General features: G+C 35.5%; 1 protein-coding gene across 1 annotated transcript in view; it reads left to right on the top strand.

The window, feature by feature from the left end:
• Nucleotides 1-19153, top strand: part of MAN1A2 (mannosidase alpha class 1A member 2) — a 182391-nt gene that overhangs the window by 62652 nt on the left and 100586 nt on the right. Inside the window, exons 4-5 of the mRNA XM_032881268.1 lie at nucleotides 6046-6226; nucleotides 11719-11799. Of these exons, the coding sequence (XP_032737159.1) occupies nucleotides 6046-6226; nucleotides 11719-11799 (262 nt within the window). The remainder of the gene's footprint in view (nucleotides 1-6045; nucleotides 6227-11718; nucleotides 11800-19153) is intronic.

Here is a 19153-nt window from a genome sequence, read left to right as displayed (position 1 = left end):
TGCACCCGAATGTTTATAGCAGCAATGTCTACAATAGCCAAACTATGGAAAGAACCTAGATGTCCATCAACAGATGAATGGATAAAGAAGAGGTGGTATATATACACAATGGAATACTATGCAGCCATCAAAAGAAATGAAATCTTGCCATTTGCGACGACGTGGATGGAACTAGAGGGTATCATGCTTAGCGAAATAAGTCAATCAGAGAAGGACAACTATCATATGATCTCCCTGATATGAGGGAGAGGAGATGCAACATGGGGGTTAAGGGGGTAGGAGAAGAGTAAATGAAGCAAGATGGGATTGGGAGGGAGATAAACCATAAGTGACTTTTAATCTCACAAAACAAACTGAGGGTTGCTGGGGGGAGGGGGGTTGCGAGAGGGGGGGTGCCCAACCCCCGTCCCCCCAGCAAGGCAGATGCTTAACCGACTGAGTCATCTGGGCACCCCTATGTTTTACTTCCTTTAAATTGTTTAAGGTTTACTTTATGATCCAGAATATGGTCTGTCTTGGTGAATGTTCCATTTGTACTTAAAAAGAACCTGTATAAATGTCATCTGATTGTACTGGGTAGAATGTTCTATTGATGTTAGATCCCATTGGTTTTTAGTGGGGTTGTTCAGGCTCCCTCTCTGCTTGCTAAATTTCTGTCCAGTAGTTCTATCACTTCCTGAGAGAAAGGTGTCGAAGTCCTCAACTGTAATTTTGGATTTCTCTCTTAGCCCATTCAATTCAGCTGGTTTTTGCTTCCTGTATTTCATTTATTCATATATTCTTGTTAAGTGTTTACACATTAAGGATTGTTTTATGTCTTCTTGATAGCACCACCAAACCCCTAATACCAAAAGCAGACAACAGTGTTACAAGGAAAGGAAAATGTAGACCAGTGCCTGTCATGAATATAGACACAAAAATCTTTAGCCAAATCTTAGTAAATCTAATTCAGGAATACCTCAAATGAATAATACCTTATGACTATTTCATGGTTCGTTTAATATTGAGAAGTTAACTGTTGTAATTGAAAATATTAAGGGGGAGCATGTGGGTAGCTCAGTCAGCTAAGCATCTGCTTTCGGTTCAGGTTAAAATCTCGGCGTCCTGGGATTGTGCCCAACATAGGGCTCCCTGCTCAGCGGGAACCTGCTCCCCGCTGCTTGTGCTCACCTGCTCTCTCTCAAGTAAATAAATAAAATCTTTAAAAAAATAATATTATGGGAATCAAAGAAAAACCTTTATGATCATTTCAGTAGATGCAGACAACTGATTTAGCAACACTCAAGATTGATTCATGATTAAAGTTCTCAGGTAACTGTCATAGAAGGGAACTTACTCAGTATGATTAAAGAAAGGCATTAAAACACACAGACACACAGATACCCAAAAATAAATGGAAAAAGTTTGCCCCATTCTTAATATTTGAACATGCGATGTTTTCCCCTAAGATTATGAACCAGGCAAGGATGTCTGCTCTCTTACTTTTGTGTAGCAGTGGAGTTGAGGTCCTAGCCAGTATACTAATGTAAGAAAAATACAAAAGAGGTGTAAAGATTGGAAATGAAGAAGCAGAACTTATAGCTAATGAGATTGTCCATGAAGAAGATCTTAAGGAATCAACACCAACAAAGTACTCGATTGAATAAAATTTAGTAAGGTCATGGTACAAGGTCAATGTACAAAATAAATTGTTTTTCTATATACTAGCAATGAGCAGTCATAGTGTCATTTAAAAATCATATCATTTGTAATTGCATCAAAAAATATGAACTGCATGTGGATGAATTTAACAAAATAGGGGCAGAACCTATACACTTAAAACTGATTATTGAGAGAAATTTCAAAGGACTTAAATAAATGGAGAGAAATGCCATGTTCATGATTTGGAATACTCAGTACTATGGGGATATCAGTTCTCTTAAAATTCATTTTTAAATTTAAAGAAATCCCAATCAAAATGATTTTGCATAAATTAATAAGCTGACTGAAAATTCTATATAGAAATGCAAAGCATGTATAATACAATAATTTTTTAAAAGAAGAACTAAGTTGAGGGACTTATATTACCTGATTTTTTGGTTTACTGTAAAGCTGCAGTAATGAGGACAGTCTTAATGATGCAGTCTTCTTATTTTAGCCTAAGGACAGAGAGATCAGTGGAAAAGAACGGAACTAGGTCTGCACATACATGGTTGATTCAGAGGTGCTCATGTAATTCATTGGCTAAAAAGATAGTTTGTCCAGTAAATTGTGCTGGATCAGGTACGTATTTGTGTAGAAAATTAACAAAACTCGACTTTTCATTGTACATAAAAATTAACTTGAAATGGATCATGGGTCTAAACCTGGAAGCGGATAATGTAAAACTTTTTGGTAGGAAGCTTTGGAAAAAATCTTTGTGACTTTGAGGTAAGAAAAGAGTTTTTAGGGCACCTGGGTGGCTCAGTCATTGGGCATCTGCCTTCGGCTCAGGTAATGATCTCAGGATCCTGGGATTGAGTTCTAAACATCGGGCTCCCTGCTTGCCGGGAGGTCTGCTTCTCCCTCTCCCACTCTCCCTACTTGTGTTGCCTCTTTCACTGTGTCTCTCTCTGTCAAATAAATAAATAAATAAGTAAAAATCTTAAAAAGTTTTTAGAATACAAAAAGCATAAACCTTTTCTAAAAGGGGAAAAAATGGATAAATCGGACTTCATAAAAATTAACAATTTCTGCTTTCCAAAAGATATTAAAGTGAAAAGTAGAGAATATTTGTGGTATACACACATGAATATATTTAGAATATATAAGTGATTTATAGACCAAAGAAGATTTATGAATAGCCAATTAGCATGTCAGTTGCTAGAGAAATTAAAATTCAACCCATAATGCAATATCCTACACTCTCATTAGAATGTCTAAAATTAAAAAGGGCAGCAATATCAAATGTTGACAAGGATGGTAGTGCAACCAGAACTCTTCTGCATTATTGCTGGGTGTATATATGGTGTACTCTGGAGAGCTGTTCGTCAGTCTGTTGTAAAGTTAAAAATAACCTTACCATACAGCTCAGCAATTTCACTCTTAAATATTTCCATGATGCTCACAAATGAGATCAGAGAGTAGTTTTATTTTTCTTACTGAGATTTTTACATCAGTGGCATGCAGAATCTGTAAATTGAATTTTAAGATCTCTTCCTATGTTCTATAAAAATTTATGTAGGAGTTACTGTTCTTAAAATTGAAGTAGAATCTATTCTGTGGAACTTCCAGAGTCTACTTTTACGGTTGGTAGTTCTTTGAGAACTTCTCAATTTCTTCTGTTTCTTGGTCTTTTTTGTTGTCTAGATTTTATGTTTCTTTCTATGTCAAGGTTTCTAAGTCAGAGTTTCTTTTCTACGTCAAAGTTTTCTTTCAAACTTAGAAAAGTTTCTAAGTCAAAGTTCATTACATATAAAAATAAGTGATATTTTTATTTTATGTGATACTATATATAGTATTAAATATATGATATATATTCATAGAAAATCATCAGTTGCACTCATTTTTTCAAATTTATTGGTATGGTATGACTAAAATGGGCTTTTTATAGTTTTCTTAGTTTCCTCTCTGTTGATGCAGTCATTTCTTATTTTGTGTTTTTGCATTTCCTGGGTACTTTTTAAACTTTGGTTAGTGGTAGATTCATAATGTAGTTCTTATAATAGAACTGTCTCTTGAATTTATATTTTTGACAGTTTTTTAAATTTGTAATTATTTTTTGCCTTTAACTTTTCTGATTCTTTGAACTTTTTCCTCAGGTTTATCATTCTTTTTTTTCCTCCCTTGGTAGAATGTTGTGAATTCAATTATTTTCATTTGTTCTCATTAAATAACATAACATTTTCAAGTTATGAGTTTCTGAGAACTGCATTAGTTGAATCCTGCATTCTCATAAAATTTTATTAATATTTTATAGATTCTTCAGTATTGTGTTTCACTTCTTTGACCCAAGGGCAGATTGACTAATTGATTAAAGATTTTTTTTATTTATTAGAGAGAGAGAGAGAGCATGAGCAGGGAGAGGGAGTGGTAGAAGCAGACTCCCATGCTGAGAAGGGAACCCGATGTGGGGCTCTGTCCCAGGACCCTGGGATCATGATTTGAGCTGAAGGTACTCACTTAACCCACTGACCCACCCAGGGGCATTGTCCCAAGGGTAGTTTTAGATTTTTAACTTTTTCTGTTTGAAATCTTGGGTCGTCTAGGTAAACAATCATAGGGGTAGCCAGGAACATCAGTTTTGCTTTTCTCTTCTTTGGTCTGTTTGCCCATGGTACAAACCTTCTTGTGAAACCAACCGGAATTAGTACAGAGCAGGTGGGTCAGGCCTTTTTCCGTTCCAGAGTTGTCTGCACCTTAGAGCAGTATGCATTCCCAGGACTCTATAAATAACTAGAGAACTGAAGCATAACTACCTATAAAAGTTGAAATAAGTACAGAAATAGGTACTCTTAAGGATTTAAAATAAGCATGGTAATATTTTGGATGGAATACATAAAAAGGTACATATTTAAGTGATTATGGGAGAGAGAGGGATATATGGGTGATTAAAGGCTTGATAAAGTATTTATCATCTTAATAAAAAGCTGAGGAACAAAGAAAAGTAAAAGGAAAGTATGTCTGTAATAACCCAGAACAAATATTCTAGTTAATGTCTAGGGAACTTAAGTGGGGAGAAGACCCAGGAGCTTATCAGAGTGTGATGGAGTGCTTGTCTTTATAGTGGAAAGATAATACTTATTGATAAGTTGAAAAATTTATTAGAATCATGTGAAGAAGAAAATGTGATGTAAGTTAGGGACATTTTAAGAATGAATTTGTATAGCTTTAAAGTGTCAGAAGAAAGCACTGTTTACCCAGTGGAAAAAGGGATGGAAGAAAAAAGAAAGAAAAGAAAGAATAGTAACTAAGCAGTGTCAAATGTGACTTGCTGATAAGGCAAAGCTGAGTTTAATGCTTTACTGTGGTACAGTAGATCACTACCTCATCAGAGCCTTAGTAGCCTGTCAGATGGAGGAGGACACAGTTAGGTTAAGATGGGCCTTTCAGTTGGGGTGGGGGTACTTGGTTATGATTGGGTGAGGGCCATAATATAACACTTTAGGACTGGTAAGCAGAGAATTTGGAGGTATTCAGTTCAGAGTTTTAATAGGTCTTTCAGGAAGTTCCTGGAATGAAAAGTAAAATTATTTTACAACTTTTATCCTTCTGGGCCAGGGTACCAGTAAACTCATGTTGATGAAGATAGTAATAAAGCCCTTTCAATATAGATGATAACAACTGTGGATAATTTTCATTCTCAGAAGGTGGAAATAATTGTGTTCCTGGGGCTGGGGACGACTCATCTGCTCCATGTTATTTACTCTCCTACATGCTATTAGATTTGTTTTAGATTGTATTCATGATTTTGCAGTTCTTTTCATTAGTAAGATTGACCTGTTTTCTTGTCATGTGTTTATAGTGTCTAGTTTTGCTATCAACTGGTTTTGTTGAATTAAATTTTTCCCTCCCGAAATTGTTCCCTTTAACATCAGAATTCTCTCTTGAAGATGGGTGTAAATCTTACTATTTTGATTTTTTCTACTCATATTTTTGTTTCATACTTACTTTCTTTTTCAGTATGGTTAACCTGCTTTTGATTGGTAAGGTTTTTATAGTTTGTTTTACTGTGGTCATCTAGGCTTATTGCATTTTTACTATTATATTCTATGCATTTATTCCAGAACAGCACAGTTGTCCTGTGACTTGGTTTGACATCTTGAACCACCCTCCCCATTTCTTGAATTAATTCCCCCCTCCCTTTTTTTTTTGGACTTAAACAGATAGATATCTCATACTGTGACCAGGAAGAAAATGAAAGGAGAATTACTATATTAGTTTTCCTTTACCTTCCTTTTAGTTGTCAACATGTCATCTTTAGGAAAATATGTTGAACAGTGTTATTGTTCTTAAGGAAGAGTGAACCATATTAGGGGTTATTTTTGGTCCTTATATTTCTACTTTGATTTTTTATATATTAAAAAGTTTAAACAGACCTTATATGAAGGGCGTGTTATTAATGAGTTTTCTCTCTACCCCAAATACAGGAAGTTCGCAAATGGGTGCTACCATAGTAGATGCTTTGGATACCCTTTATATCATGGGACTTCATGATGAGTTCCGAGATGGGCAAAAATGGATTGAAGACAACCTTGATTTCAGTGTGGTGAGTATACAATTGATGACTTCTTTGATTGACCTTGAAAAGACAGTGTCTAACTGGAGTAGTTTTGAGCGTTACACTCCCAGTTTAAGGAAATCCTAAATGCCCTCTATTCTTTCGGAATTAGGATTGTCATTTAACTTTTGCGTAAAATACAGCCCTTTTTCACCATCTTCCTTTCACTCTCTTTTTTTTTTTTTTTTTTGAGGCAGTGTGTTCAGTGTGTTAAGGCATACTTACAGAAAAAAACACTTGGGGGTAGAAATACCAGGAAAACATGAACTAGTTTATAAACAATAAGTGTTTTATTATTTTTTAAAGATTCAATAATCTGGTATAGCTTTGATGAACCTTCATAACTAGGCCAGTGCCCCTTCTTCCAGCATTTTGGTGTAGTTGTTAAGTTGTGTGGCTAAAGTTTGAAGCCCAGCACAGCTACATTCTCACGGTGGGACTTGGGAAAGTTCTTTATTTTTTCTAAACCTGTCATAAAATTACTATCGCACTGCAGTATTGTAAGGATTATTTGACATAATCTGGTACATATTAAGTGCTTGTAAATGGTAAGAATTATTTTCATTATTACCAGTATTCACCCACAAGTTGTATGGCCTATTTTGTCATATTCATTATCATCTCTGATGATATCTGTGCTTGCTGTTCTTTCTTGCTGTGGTCAGAAGTCGCTCTTTCACTGTGTGTTTTTCTCTTTGGCAGACTGCATCACTCAAGTTGTGATTTAGATCCATAATTATTTCTTCTCTCATGCTTTCCTGATGCTACCCACATGAAAGTGGATTATTTATATTCTAGCATTTTGGACATATATCAGTTAGAATAATTTTTATTATCAGTTCAATTTAGATTTGTCTGTCAGTGGCAGAAAATCTAATATAAAATAGTTTAAACAAGATACACGTTTATTTCCTTCGTGTAAACTAAGTGCAGAGATGAGCAGTTTAGGGTTGGCTTGGGTAGCTCCTTGTTCCTCAAGGGTCTGGGATCCTTTGTCTTGTTGCTCTGCCAACTTCAGTTTGTAGCTCCAGCCTCACGGTCCTAGATGGTTCCTCAATAAGGCAGATAAACCTTCCAGTTTCAGAAAAGGGAAAGATACATGACTCTCCTATATTACTTTACAGGTATCGGTTACCCCAGTTTTGGTTGTATACTGTTGAGTGGCTCAGAGAGTCATACAGCCCAGCCTTAGTGTAAAGGATGGCTGAGAAATAGTCCCCCCCCACCCCTTTGGCTATGTGGTCCTTATAGGATGTGTTTTTTGTATCTTATTTAAGAAATCCCTACTCTTATTGAAGATACAGTCCTATATTTCATTCTGAGTGTTTTAAAGCTTGGCTTTTGCATTTAGGACTTTAATCCATATGAAATTGATTTAGGGTGAGATAGACAACTATTAGTTGATCCTAGCCATTTATTTCCCTGCTATTTGTACATACCACATTAGTCATTTGAGCTGATTCTTTTCTGCTCACTTTTTTTCTTTATGCTTACATCAATACTAAACTGTCTTAACTACAATATTTTTATAGGAAGCTTGATATCCGATTTTGTTCTACTAGGAAATTATCTTAGCAGTTGTCAATTCTTTGTTCCTGTAAGCTCTGGAGTACTGTTGACATTTTGATGAGGATCGCGTTCAATTTACAGATTAATTTGGAGAGAATTGGCGTCTTGTAGAGTCTCAAATACTCCTGTCCATTAACGTGTCAGCTTTATTAGGCCTAATAATCCATCCGCTGATATATCATTGTATCAGTTCACTCAGTCAGGAACCAGAACTGTACGTGCCATTTATTTTAATTAGAGGATTTAATGTTTAGAATTGTTAACCAAATAACAGGGAACTGAAAAGGCAGAAAGAGAACATTGTGGTATTACAAGAGGGAGTAACTACAGTAAATATCTACCTCCTTGGGACTGTCAGAATAGTGGGAAGAAGTGGGGATTACAAAAATTTAGTACTTTGGAACTCTGCTGCTGGTATGTAGGAGCTCTTTTAAAGGGCTTTTTTAGAGCTGGGACTCAGACCTCTGAGGAGAGGGTCCCTAGCTGGTGGGCCACAGTGAGGCTGATTTGGAGAACGTGTGTGTGTGGCAGCGGAATTGTAATGTGGAACCAACTGCCACTGCCAGGGCAAAGAACCATGCCTGATTTGACACTGTCAGAAACCAGAAGTAAATTGGAAGGAATAAGTCCTTTCTCCTTCCTCCAGCCTTGTATTATCTTTTTAAAACCTCCTGTTGGCATGGCCCATAAGGGAGCCAGCTGGCTAATGAGACACACATTTGTAGAGTTCAGTTCCAGTTTACCAAGTAGACTATAGAAGGATAGATTTGAAAATATGAGGACAAAAGAGCTTAATAATCAGCACAATCATTTACCATCCCTTTACTTTTAGCCTTTCTGTGTCATATATTTTAGCTGTATATTTTGCATGTAATGTGTTTTTGGATTTTGTTGTTTTTATCCAGTCTTGGAGTCTTTTAACTGTCAAGTTTGGAATGTTTACATTTGTTGTGATAACATATATTTGGAGCTGGGCCTTCCATCTTTGTTTTTCAACCTATGTTATTATTGTACTTTCATTGTTTTTATTTTCTGCTTTATTTTAGATTAAGTTATTTTATGTCTCGTTTGCCCTCTTTTACATTGACTTTTATACTTGTCATTTCCATTCATTCTGGGGTTATCCTTAAAATTTTATATTTATATTGTTTAAGTTTAAAATTAATCAGTTTCTTTATCCTTCTGAAGAACATAAGTCTCTTAGAATGCTTTAATTTAGCTCATCTCCCTCTTGTCTTATGTGTAATTGTTGTCTAGCTGGTTCCAACTTGTATTTGAAACTTCTAGATTAATGAATGAATGGATGACTGAATGAAGGAATAAATAAATAAATTTATTGAATGCCTCCTCTGGGAAAGGCACTGTTCTGGCTTTTGTGGATACAGTAATGAGCAAAACGGTCTTATTTCTCCTTGAGTTTTTACTCTAATTTTGGGAGGAAAACAGTAAATAAATCTTCAACTCATATATAGTATATCAGATGGTGATAAATGCTGTGGAGAACTGTAAAGAAGAGCAGGTAGGATTGGAGCAAGTAGTGTGGGGTTGCCATTTTACATGGGGTGGCTAGTGAAGGACTCTCTGCTACGATGACGTTTCTGAGAAGAGACCCAGTGGAAGCCATGTGGATATAAGGCTCTCTCGTACTGGATATTATAGTTGAGTATAGGATTGGAGGTTGGTTATTTTCTGTTAAGCTTTGAAAGGTACAGTTCCATTGTCTTCCTTTTCCTGTTATACTATTGGACATCATGCTGTCAGTCTAATTTTTCACAAGTAATCTATCTTGTTTTCCCCTTGTTTTAATCCATTCCCCCCCCCCATCAGTTTTGGAAGATTCACCATCACTATTCCTTTGAATAATGCCTGTCTTCCGTTTTGTCCCTTCTCTCCCTCTAGAACTCTTATATTACCTCTCTTGTGAGGGAAGTTCTGAATTTTACAAATAAAGAAATATATGTAATTAAATGGTGGTAAGTGTTAATTGGGGAAATAATGCAGGTTAAGAGAGATTAGTGATGAGGACTGACTTCATTATTTTGTATGGTGTGTTTGGAAAAGCTTCCTATTCAGAGACCTGTAGGTTAAGGGTAAAACTGACATACAAGAATGAGTTCGGTAATTCTAGAACAGCAAGTAGACCCATTTGGTAATAATACAGTAAGTTGAGAGGACTCCTATTGGTAGGAGATGATGTCAGACAGGTAGTGGGGAATCTGATTACATTGGGTCTTACAGTTATTTTGCTCTGAGTGTAACCAGAAATCGTTGTAAAAGTTTACACAACAGTAACCTAACCTGACTTAAAATGTAAGAGGTTCACTCTGCCTACAGGGTGCTGCATAAATGGAGTGTAAGGAGGAGAGAAAGGCTGAAATCAGGGAAACTGATAAGAGGGTTATTTCGGTGAGTGATAGAGGCCTGCTCTCTCTCCCTCTTTCGCGGCTTCTCTGTATTTAGTGAATGTCTGTTCTGTGCCCTGCAATATACTATATGTTGGGAATATATGAAGTGATATAAAGCATTTTGCTGTCGTGGATGGGGTGAGATGATAGATCTGTTACTAAAAAATTCCAGGAAGTAATCAGAGAGGGAGGTAAGCCATGAAAAACTCTTTAACTATAGGAAACAAACAGAGTTGCTGGAGGGGAGGTAGGTGGGGTGATGGGGTAACTGGGTGATGATGGGCAATAAGAAGGTCATGTGATGTGATGAGCACTGGGTGTTATACATAACTGATAATGTATTGAGCACTATCTGAAACTAATGATGTACTATATGTTGGCTAGTTGAATTTAAATTAAAAAAATTCCATAGTGAAAATTGTATATTAGATACACACTTGGGTTAGCAAATTATGTGTTCTGCCTATGAATGTTAGAAAGACTTCTGGATAATATATATTTCCTTTTAAGTTTTGTTTAAAAAATTAGTTATGAATGTTACTATACTAGTCAGTTGTATATATCCTGTGGATTCTTTGGTCATGTTTTTTGCCACTTCTACTTTTCTTTCCATGTATTAGAATTTTTCTCAGCAATATCTGTCTCTTTATCTAAATACAAGCATATAGACTTTATATGCTAAGGTTATTACTACTGCTATATTTGTGCCAAATTTCCTTTTTTTTTTTTGTTTGCGTTTTAATTTTGTTCATAATTGTTTTTCCTTATAGGTAATTCTCATTTTGGGGAAATTCAAGTCTTTCTATCGTAATTTGTTGTCAGTATAGTTGATTTTATGATTATAAAGTACCTGTTTTGTCAAGGAAATTTATATATGTTATCTACATTTTCTTCTGCTTTTTTATAGTAATTTTCTCTGCATTTATTTCTACATTATTTGGATTTCATTTTGAGAGAAAGATATCTGAAATTAGTATCCAAATTAATTTCTAACCTAGGAGTCCATTTTCTCAACATAATTAATTGAGTAATCCATCATCCTATCATTTTTGGTCCCTCTTTTAACATTTATTAAATTTTTATATATATGAGGAAAAATTTTTTAAATTCATGAGAAATAGAAGTAAAAATGGGACAGTATGATGTAGTAACTAGAACAGAAGAAAAAGGACCCAACAGAGAGACTTGCTGTTCCAGAATTCAAGAAGTGGAGGCTTTCATGAAGAGAGAATAGTCAAGAGCATCAGATATATTGACAATTTCACAATGATAGGTACTATACATAAAAATGATTTTAGCCAGTAGGAACCTGTGGTGGCATAATAGAGGAGTTTCAGTAACTAATAAATGGTGAATGAGATTGCAATTACATGAGAGATGAGGGTGTGGAAAATGGAGAAAAACATTCTCTGCAGGGTATTTGTGAGAAACGTAGGAAGTACTGAAAATATTTGGAAAATTTGGAAGTTTTATGTATATGTGAATATTTTCAACATGTCTTCACAGAATTCAGAGGTGTCTGTGTTTGAAGTCAACATTCGATTTATTGGAGGCCTGCTTGCCGCTTATTACCTTTCAGGAGAAGAGGTGAGCCACTCAAGTGAAACACTTGGTTTGGGGGGAAGGGGCTCTGAATGGACTTTAATAAAATGAAAGATTTCCCTAACAGCATATTGTTTTTCTTAATTGTTTAATAATTGAACTCTTGTAAGGATTTGCTGAGAGAACTGGATGCTTCAGGTAGAACTGTCCTTGGGAATAATGATTTTTCCGTTTTGAGAATTTTAGTAAAACATAAATTCATCACAGATTCTATCTGTGTATACACCACTTCTCCTTTGCAGGAGCTGTCCTCCAGGATTTTGCCGCTGCGATTAATTACACAGTTGAAACAAGGTCGGGGGGTGATTAATAAAATCAGAATTAGGAATGAATCAGGAAGAATTAATATGGATCCTCCTAAGACCAAAAATTAATTATGAAAACTGCCTGTTTGGAAATCAGATGAGATTTTTTTGCTATAAATTAAAAAAAAAAAAACACAGCAACAACTGAATTCTCCTTTCTGGAAGTCTTAGTGTATGTAATACAATTGATTGATTTGAAACTTGCTGTGATGGGGAAGCGGGTGTGGGAAATCCCTTTTTACTGCTCACGTGGGTTTGAAGGAGAGTGGGAGAAAGAGAAACTAAAGGAAGAGAGGTTATAAGTCATTTCTGTTTGTTTCCTGAGGAATTTCTATATTTGACTGGTTCGTTGGTCTAAATGATTGTAAGAGCTCTTTGTAAATTTAAGAAAATTCATCTTTTGCTCTATGTGTTGTAAAGATGGGTTTCTTTGTTGTTGGTATTTAGGAAATGTTTGCCTAATCCAAGGTCACAAAAATGTTCTTTTATGTTTTCTTCTAGAATATTAAGGTTTACTTTTACTTTAAGTCTGTAATTCATTTTGAGTTATATTCTATATATGCTGTGAGGTATAGGTTAAGCTTGCTTTCTTTCCTTCTGCATATTAAAAAATTCTAACATTTGTTGAAAAGCCTCTCCTTTTCTCTGTTTAACTGACTGCACTTTTGTTGAAATCACTTAACCATATAGGTGTTAGTCGACCTCTAACCTTGCTGTTTGTGTCTGTCCTTTTGCCACACTGTGTGAGTGAACTATACTCTGTAAACAGAGTGAACTACACACTCTGTTCATTATTGTGGCTTTATGGAAAGTCTTGAAATCAGGTTGTACGAGTCTTCTAACTTTGTTCCTTTTCAAAATTGTCTTGGCTATCCCATTTACTTTATTTTCTATTTTAGAATCAGTTTGTTGATCTCTACAGAATATTCTACTGGGATTTTGACTGGGATTACCTTGGATCCATAGATGACTTTAGAGAAAATTGGTTTCTTAACAAATATGAACCCTTCCAAACCATGAACAATGACATACCTACCCATTTACTTAGTTCTTTCATTTTCTTTCTTGGTGTTTCTAGTTTTAGCATATAGATATTTTACATATTTTGGTAGATTTATACGTATTTTATACTTTCTGGTCCTATTACAAGTCATATTTTTTATTTCAATTTCTAATTTTTTATTGCTGGTATATATAAATACAATTGATTTAAAAGAAAGTTTAAATAAAGACTTAAATTTTCAACTGGCTTAGTACATCTTGTTTATCACCGAATAACTTCCTGATGCTGTCATTTTAAAAAATATTATAAATTGTACATAACAAAGTTTTTCATTTACCATTACATTTCAGTGATATTAAGAGCAGCGTTCACATTATGCAATATACGGTTGATTTTTATATTGACCTGTACTCTGAGATTTTTCTAAATTCACTAATTCTAGTTGCTTTTATTTTTTTAAAAATTTTATTTATTTATTTGACAGAGAGAGAGAGATCACAAGTAGGCACAGAGCCAGGCAGAGAGAGAGGGGGAAGCAGGCTCCCTTCTGAGCAGAGAGCCTGACGCGGGGCTCAATCCCAGGACCCTGAGATCATGACCTGGGCCAAAGGCAGAGGCTTAACCCACTGAGCCACCCAGGCGCCCCTCTAGTTGCTTTTAAATAGGTTTTAATAGATTCTTTGAGATTTTCTTTTGTAAATGATCATGTCATCAGTGAATAGTTTCATTTCTCTGTATGGAGAACAATTTTATTTATGTAGGGTTTTTTTTTTTTTTTTTCCTTCGGTTAAAGATTTTATTTATTTGACAGAGAGAGAGAGACTGAGAGAGAGGGCAATACAAGCAGGGGGAGTGGGAGAGGGAGAAGCAGGCTTCCCACTGAGCGGGGAGACCCGATGCAGCTGGAACCCAGGAGTCTGGGATCATGACCTGAGCTGAAGGCAGATGCTTAACAAATGAGCCACCTCCTGTGCTCCCTATGTGTAGTTCTTTTATTACTTTGTCTTGCCTTACATCCTTATATGTTTCCTGATCTTATAGGAAAACATTTAGTCTTTCACTATTACATGTAAGTGTTAGTCATAGGCTTTTTTGTTCTTTTTTTTTTTTCTTTTAGACAGAACATGCCTGCACATGTGTGCACAGGATAGGTAGGAGTTGGGTGGTGAGGGAAAGGGAGAGAGAATCTTAAGGAGGCTCCATGCCCAGCATGAGGCTGATGCAGGGCTCAATCTCACCACCCTGAGATCATGACCTGAGCTGAAATCAAGAGTCTGAAGCTTAACCCACTGACCCACCCGGACTCCCTGTTAAGCCATAGGTTTTTTGTAGATGCCCTTTATCCTCTTGAAGAAGTCCCTTTCCATTCCTAGTTTCCTGAGATTTTTTAATTTATTGTGGATGGATGTTGAATGTTGTCAGATGTTTTTGTTGTATTTAATAAGATTATATATGATGTTTTTTCTTTCTCTGTTGATTTGCAGATTATATTGGTTGATTTTTGAATGTCAAACCAACCTTGCATTTTCAGGAAGAAACCTGACTCCCACTTAATCATGGGGTATTATCCTTTTTATATTGCTGCTAAGATTGATTTGATAATACATTGTTGAGAATTTTTTTGCATTTTGCATTTATATTCATGTGGCATATCGGTCTATATGTAGTTTTAATGTCTTCACCTGTGTTTTATATAAGAGTAATGCTGACTTCATGAGTTGGAAGTTTCTTTTTTTTTTTTCCTTTTACTGGAGAAGTTTTTGTATAATTGGTATTATTTCTTTTTTAATGTTTGGTAGAATACCCTTCTGAAGTCATGTGGTTGTGGAGCTTTTTGTCTTTGTTTTTTCAACTAAGTTTTAAAACTGTTTAATTTCTTTGGTAGATATAGTACTGTTCAGTTTATGTCTTCTTGAGTGGATTTTGTAGTTTTTGTAGCTTGTGTATTTCTAGGGATTTGCCTGTTTTTCTAGGTTGTATAAACTGTTGACATAAAGGTTTTGTAATATTCCCTTATTGTTTTCATATCTGTAGGATCATTAGTAATGTGCCCTACTTCATTTTCTCTTTTTTTGTCAGTCTGGATACAGGTGTATTGGTATTTTTGGTTTTTTCAGATAACTTGTTTTTGGTTTTATTGAATTCTCTCTATTTTTGTGCATTCAATTTCATTTCTCCTTTTATACTTATTTACTTCCTTCCGTTTGTTCCTTTTTTTCTATTCTAGTTTCTTAGGTTTGGAGCTTAGATCATCAGCATGACACCTTTTAAAAAAGAACAGTGTCATAAAGTTGCTTCTTGGCCTTTCTTTTGCTACATCCTATGAATTTTGATATATTTTCATTTTCGTTTAGTTCAAAATATTTTCTGATTTTTTTTCTTTCTCTTTGATTCCTGAGTTATTTTGAAGTATATGTATTATATATGTATTTTTAAGTAGCCTTCATACCCAGTATGGGACTTGAACTCACAATCCTGAGATTAAGACCTGAGATGAAATCAGGAGTTGGATGTTTAACCAACTTGAGCCACCCAGGTATCCCAGAAATACATTTTTAAATTTTCAAATATTTCACAGATTTTTCTGTTATTTCTAGTTTTAAGTTTTTGGTAGGCAGTGATTAGAGAACAGTTCTACTGAACTGTTGAGGTTTGTATTATGATCTATTTTAAAAAGAATGTGTGCTTGAAAAGAATGTGTATTCTGCTGTGGTTTTGTTAAAATATCAATTAAGTCAAAGTAGATAATAGTGTTTGCTCAGATCTTCTGTAATTTTACTAATTTTGTGTCTATTTGGTCTGTCAAATACTAGGTGAGGAGTCTATATGTATTTTGGAAGCCTATTCATAGATATGTGTACACTTAGGATTGTTAGGTCTTCTTGGCTGAACCTTTTATTGTTTTACAGTTTTTCTCTATCCTTGGTCACATTCTCTGTTCTTCTTCTTTTATGTTTTTTTTTTTTTTTTTTAATTTGAGAGAGAGAGAGACAGAGTAAGCATGTGTGTCTGCACAAGCGCACAAGAGGGGAGAGGTAGAGGTAGAGGGAGAAGCTGACTCCCCTCCCTGCTGAGCAGGGAGCCGGACACAGGGCTCAATCCCATGACCCTGAGATCATGACCTGAGCCAAAGGCAGATGCTTAACTGAAGTCAGACACTTAACCGAGACACCCAGGTGCCCTCACATTCTCTGTTCTTAAATCTAGTTTGTGTGATACTGCCATAATCACTCTGGCTTTCTTTTATGTAGTGTTTGCCTGGTATATCTTTTAACCTATATGTTTTTATATTTAAAGTTGGATTTCCTGAAGAAAGCTTGATAATCTGTTTTTAATTTGTGTGTTTAGACCCTTTACATTCAGTAAAGCTATTGATAGAGTTACATTAAATCTACTACATTGTTAGCTATTTTCTATTTGTCCCATCTCTTCCTCATTCCTCTTTTTTTCCTGCCTAATTTTGTATTATTTTTGTGATTGTTTTATCTCCATGACAGACTTATTATTTGTTCTCAATATTTCTTTTTTTTTTTTTTCCAGTGGCTGCTCTTTTTGTTTACTGTGTATCTTAGTTCATACTGGTTCTACCATGAGTCAGTATTATGCTGCTTTGCTTGTACTGTGAAAACTTTACAATTGTATATTCTTAATTCTTATCAGTCTTCTTTTGTGCTGTTTTTTCTTACGTTACAGGTCCATAGGGCATTGCTACTAGCTATTTTTGCTTTAGGTGGTCAGTTATTATTTAGAGCTATTCAAAATAAGAAAAAAATATGCCTTTTTTATCTTTCAGTCATTTTTGTTGGTCTTCATTTCTCTGTTGATTTAAGCTTCTATCTGGTATGTATTCCTTTTGTGTGAAGAGCTCCCTTTAACTTCTTCTCTACTGCAGGTCTCCTGGTTGTAGATTCTCTAAGTTTCTGTTGGTCGAAACTTCCTTCTTCAGTTTTGAAAGATAATTTCTTTGTATTTTTCCTTTTAACACCTTATATTTTTTTAAAGATATTTATTTATTTATTTGTCAGAGAGAGAGAGAGCGCGTGCGCGTGCACACACACATAAGCAGGCAGAGTGGCAGGCAGAGGCAGAGAGAGAAGCGGGCTCCCTGTGGGGCAAGGAGCCGTTATGTGGGACTCGATCCCAGGACCCTGGGATCATGGCCTGAGTCAAAGGCAGCAGCTTAACCAACTGAGCCACCCAGGCATCCCCCTTTTAACAATTTAAAGAGCTTACTTCATTAGCTTAAGGTTTGCATAGTTTAAGAAGTGTGTATTAATTCTTCGTTCCTCTATATGTAATGTGTCTTTACCCCCTCCTTTGGCTGTCTTTAAGATAATCGGTTCATATTTTATTTCATATGAGGAATTTCAGTGGTTTTACTTTTTTGCGTTTGGAGGGGCAAGTAGGACTTAATTATCTTGCTTGAGGTTCTCTGAGCTTTTTAGGTGTATGGTTTGGTAGCTTTATATTTGAAAAGTTGTTACTATCTTTTAACATATTTTTTCTGCCTCTTCTTCTGGAATTCCAATCATACATACGTTAGGTTGTTGGAAATTGTCTCTTAGCTCTTAAATTCACTGTTCTTTTTTATACCACTCACACTTTTTATTCCTTGTGTTTCAGTTTGGATAATTTTTATAGACCTGTCTTTGAGTTCACTGATTTTTTTTTTTTGTCAGTTCCATTGAATCTACTTTTAATTAAGCCTGTTGAAGACTTTCTCTATCTCAGTTTCTTTGATTTCTGAAAAATTATTTCTAGTATTCATTTGACTTTTAATAATTCCTATTTCTCTGCTACAGTTTCTCATTGTCTTCATGTTTTCCACTTTATCCACTAACGAGGTCTTTTACCATGTTAATCAAAATCATTTTAAATTCTCAAATTGTTTTAATCTCACCGAGCTTGGTTTTGCCACTTGCTTTTTCTCTAGAAAGTGGATTTTTTTTTTTTTTTTGCTTTCTTAGGTATTTCATAATTTTTGACTGAATGCCAAATATCAAGTATAGAACAGTAAAGACTGAGGTTGATACTGTTTATGCCTGTGCTGTTAGTGTCAGTGGTTCAGTCAGTTTAGTCTGGAGTTAAACCAGGTTTTGGTTTTTTACTGCTGAGATTACCCACAATGTACCACTAGTTTCAAATTCCTCTAACATCACCTTGTATTTAGAGTGCCCTTGGCAGGCAAGTTTTTGTTGACATTCTGGCTCTTTCCTCCACTTCAGGCATTTCCTTTGTGCCTGCTCCTCAGATAGGGTCTCTTTCCACCTTACCTCCCCCTAGGCATGGACTGTTGTTACTCCATGCTTCCTAACCTTTATGTCCATACTCTTTTCTAATTTATCTCTAAATATCGGCAGCCCTGAATTCACACTAATAGCTCTGATTTCAGCCCAACACCATAAGGTTTATTCTGGCTTTCTGCCTTTTCATATTTCTCTTTTGTGGCAGTGTGAAATCTGCTCACTACTATTCCTCCTACTCTGTGTAACCACTTTCCTGCCCTCACCAAGGTGCAGCCTTGGTCAGTGCATCTTCCTCACATGGACCCCTCTGGGATTTTAGTCCCCTTTGTCCGGCTGGCTTCACCTTCCTCATGTTGGTCTTATGCCCTCTCCAGACAGTGCTGCCCACCCTAGGCATACTGTCTGGGCACAGACCCCTTACTTTAGGAGCTTCTGGATTGAAATATTAAATAATGAAAGGAGGAAGGAAATGGAACTATTTTGATGTCTTCAGTTTCAGATTTATTTCCAGATTAGACATTATAAGATGTCCTTGAGAAAGGAAAGCATTCTTTTTTTCCTACTTTCATGCCTCTCTGGCTATGTAGAGGAAGTACTAAATTTTTTTGGGTGTAGTTGACAAACTTGATTAGTTTTCATACCAAAAGGCATATGATTAAAAGTTAATTATGAACAGCTTATGAAAGAGATGTGTCGGCCTTGTCTGTTTCACATTAGACTCCCTATCTGAAGTTGGAAACAAAATGTTGAAATTTTGGTTTTTTGAAATTTTGAAATTACTGTCT

The sequence above is a fragment of the Lontra canadensis genome, unplaced genomic scaffold (genome assembly GCF_010015895.1).
Source record: "Lontra canadensis isolate GAN:19392208 unplaced genomic scaffold, GSC_riverotter_1.0 scaffold75, whole genome shotgun sequence".
Taxonomy (NCBI): domain Eukaryota; kingdom Metazoa; phylum Chordata; class Mammalia; order Carnivora; family Mustelidae; genus Lontra; species Lontra canadensis.
This window is presented reverse-complemented; position numbering and strand designations above follow the sequence as displayed.